Source organism: Palaemon carinicauda, chromosome 4 (genome assembly GCF_036898095.1).
Source record: "Palaemon carinicauda isolate YSFRI2023 chromosome 4, ASM3689809v2, whole genome shotgun sequence".
Taxonomy (NCBI): domain Eukaryota; kingdom Metazoa; phylum Arthropoda; class Malacostraca; order Decapoda; family Palaemonidae; genus Palaemon; species Palaemon carinicauda.
Window position 1 is genome coordinate 163,046,635 of NC_090728.1, and position 3,678 is coordinate 163,050,312.

General features: G+C 31.1%; 1 protein-coding gene across 1 annotated transcript in view; it reads left to right on the forward strand.

Moving 5' to 3' along the window:
* The first annotated feature begins 3,026 nt into the window (after positions 1 to 3,026).
* LOC137639741 (uncharacterized) overlaps positions 3,027 to 3,678 on the forward strand; it is an 810-nt gene continuing 158 nt past the window's right edge. Inside the window, exon 1 of the mRNA XM_068371986.1 lies at positions 3,027 to 3,678. This exon is cut by the window's right edge and continues 158 nt beyond it. Coding sequence (XP_068228087.1) covers positions 3,027 to 3,678 — 652 coding nt within the window.

Here is a 3,678-nt window from a genome sequence, read left to right on the forward strand (position 1 = left end):
TGAATAATATGAATAAGAGCGCCAAACTTCACATTCAAGTGACTGAATAATGGATTTTTTCTTTTCTTGTGAATAATATGAATGAGATTGCCAGTCTTCTCATGCAAGTGACTGAATAATGGATTTTTTCTTTTCTTGTGAATTATATGAATGAGATTGCCAGTCTTCTCATGCAAGTGACTGAATAATGGATTTTTTCTTTTCTTGTGAATAATATGAATGAGATTGCCAGTCTTCTCATGCAAGTGACTGAATAATGGATTTTTTCTTTTCTTGTGAATTATATGAATGAGATTGCCAGTCTTCTCATGCAAGTGACTGAATAATGGATTTTTTCTTTTCTTGTGAATAATATGAATGAGATTGCCAGTCTTCTCATGCAAGTGACTGAATAATGGATTTTTTCTTTTCTTGTGAATAATATGAATGAGATTGCCAGTCTTCTCATGCAAGTGACTGAATAATGGATTTTTTCTTTTCTTGTGAATAATATGAATGAGATTGCCAGTCTTCTCATGCAAGTGACTGAATAATGGATTTTTTCTTTTCTTGTGAATTATATGAATGAGAGCGTGAAACTTCACATGCAAGTGACTGAATAATGGATTTTTTCTTACGAATGATATGAATGAGTGCATCAAACTTCACATGCAAGTGATTGAATAATAGATTTTTTTTTCTTGTATTATGAATAATATGAAAGAGAGTCAAACTTCCCTTGCAAGTGACTGAAAAATTGATTTTTTCTTTTCTTACGAATAATATGAATGAGAGCGTCAAACTTCACATGCAAGTGATGTAATAATAGATTTTTTTCTTGTATTACGAATAATTTGAATGAGAGCATCAAACTTCACATGTAAGTGATTGAATAAAGGATTTTTTCTTTTCCTGCGAATATGAATGAGAGCAACAAACTTTATATGTATGTGACTGAATAAAGTATTTTTTTCTTTTATCACGAATAATAAGAATTAGAGCGCCAAACTTCACATGCAAGTGACTGAATAATAGATTTTATCTTGTATTACGAATAATATGAATGAGAGCATGAAACTTCACATGCAAGTGACTGAATAATGGATTTTTTCTTTACTTACGAATGATATGAATGAGACCATGATTTGAATGAGGGCATCAAACTTCACATGCAAGTGATTGAATAATAGATTTTTTTCTTGTATTATGAATAATATGAAAGAGAGTCAAACTTCCCTTGCAAGTGACTGAAAAATTGATTTTTTCTTTTCTTACGAATAATATGAATGAGAGCGTCAAACTTCACATGCAAGTGACTGAAAAATTGATTTTTTCTTTTCTTACGAATAATATGAATGAGAGCGTCAAACTTCACATGCAAGTGACTGAAAAATTGATTTTTTCTTTCCTCACGAATAATATGAATGAAAGCGCCCAACTTCACGTGTAAGTGACACTAATGGATTTTTTCTTTACACATCTAACATCAGCTATCGCTTCTATCTTGGTACATGTTAGAGTGCCGTGTCGCCAAAAGATGATAAAATATTCATCAGAAAGTCCTTTTAGGCTATTATATTTGATACTTCTCGTGCGTTTGTTCTTTTACAGTAATAATATCATAGGTATTGCACTAGGAAGTTTCCTTAACATTCAAAGTTTCGAAACCGTAGTAATTGCGTAAGTTGCAATGCTTTAAGTAAAGGCAAAGAAGCTAATAACATATATTATTATTATTATTATTATTATTATTATTATTATTATTATTATTATTATTATTGCTAGCAAATAATCTTATGTAAAAAAATAAGAAAAAAAATTCTTCCTCTAATATCCTGATGTTTGTTAACTGGAGAATCACCCCACTGAAGAAATTGCTGATGGGGTATTACTTCTCAGACAAGATTGGAGTGCCCTCAACAGAGCTAGAGCTGGAGTGGCCAGAACAGGTGACAGTCTAGTCAAATGGGGCCATAAAACTGACCAGTCCTGCGAATGTGGAGAAAATACCTAGACCATCATTCATATTCTCCCTTCATGCCCACTATCTCATAATTTGGACAATTCTGACTTAGCTACTGTCAATGACAGAACGCTTCAATAGTTGGCTGTTTGAAGTGATAAGCTTTGTTTCATAAATATATATATATATATATATATATATATATACATATATATATATATATATATATATATATATATATATATATATATACATATATATATATATATATATATATATATGTATATATATACATATATATATATATATATATATATATATATATATATATGTATATATATACATATATATATATATATATATATATATTATATATATATATACATATATATATATATATATATATATATATATACATATATATATATATGTATATATATATATATATATATATATATATATATATATATATGTATATATATACATATATATATATATATATATGTATATATATATATATATATATATATATATATATATATATATATATATATATATATATATATATATATCCTTCTGTGTGTGTGCATAGAGAATATTTGCGCAGTAGTGCTACATCACATGCCAATCTCACTGTAAAAAAAAATATCTTTTGCTTCATGTGGATTTTTGAAGAATCATTAAATTTAGGTTTAGGAAGTTGGTTAGGTATGCCTTTTCACTAAATTTTTCTTTTTCATTTGCAGAAAATTTTAAAAGTAATGTCTTTAAAAAAAAATATCAACTTTAAATGGGTACTATTTAGAAAAAAACGACTAGTTTATTACCTACTAAATTTTATTTCCTTGTATCCAATTTTATTTTATATTCAGTACATTTATCTCGTTCAGACATGAAAACAAAGAATAGCAATGTTTTATTCAAGTGTCGCATGCAATCTACGTTACTCGGCTCATCCTTTCTCTATATTCATACTGTAGTCTTGCTCTACATCTGGTAGAGGCTGGTCATAACGTAGTGCATAACGATTCCTGAAGACCAAAACACGAAGACAGGATCCACAGAAGTGTTACTTTTCACCACAATGCACATCATAGAAACCATTTTAGCAGCTGTTACTCTTAGTTATTTTATGACTGGCATAACATTCTGCATGGACTTGACCGTGTGGCGATCGGTGAAGATTTCTCACTCTCGACTCATCACCGGTGCAGTTCAGAATGGTTCGACGGGCGTGAATGTGGTGGCTCCAAGTAGGACATTCGCCACGGCTTGCTCTATAGAGTGCCAGCAAATGGGGTGGTGCAATCTCTGGTGTCCGGACCGAGCTTCCAACCGTACCTGCCTTTTCTTCGACATGTATGTTGTCTATGGGTACAACGAAACTAATCTTAGTGACGCTCTCGACTGTTATACCAGGAGACCTCGTGACTTTGCTGTTGGGGCAATTGTTGAAGGAAAGCCAGCTGACAGAAAATCACCCAAGAGAGTGATCACCCATATGATAGACGGATTCTATCAATTTGGGAACCTTGATGACTGTTACAGAAGTAGTGATTTTTACTACCCTTGGTTCAAGCTGGACTTGAAACATATTAGAGCTATTCGTCGAATCCTGTTTGTATTGCAACCCAACTCATCTGCTAAAGATTTATATGACTTCGAAATTCGCATCGGGAAGGAGAACTTAACTGAGCAAAATTTTCCCCAGTATGAAGTCTTTGGTTATTTCCCTG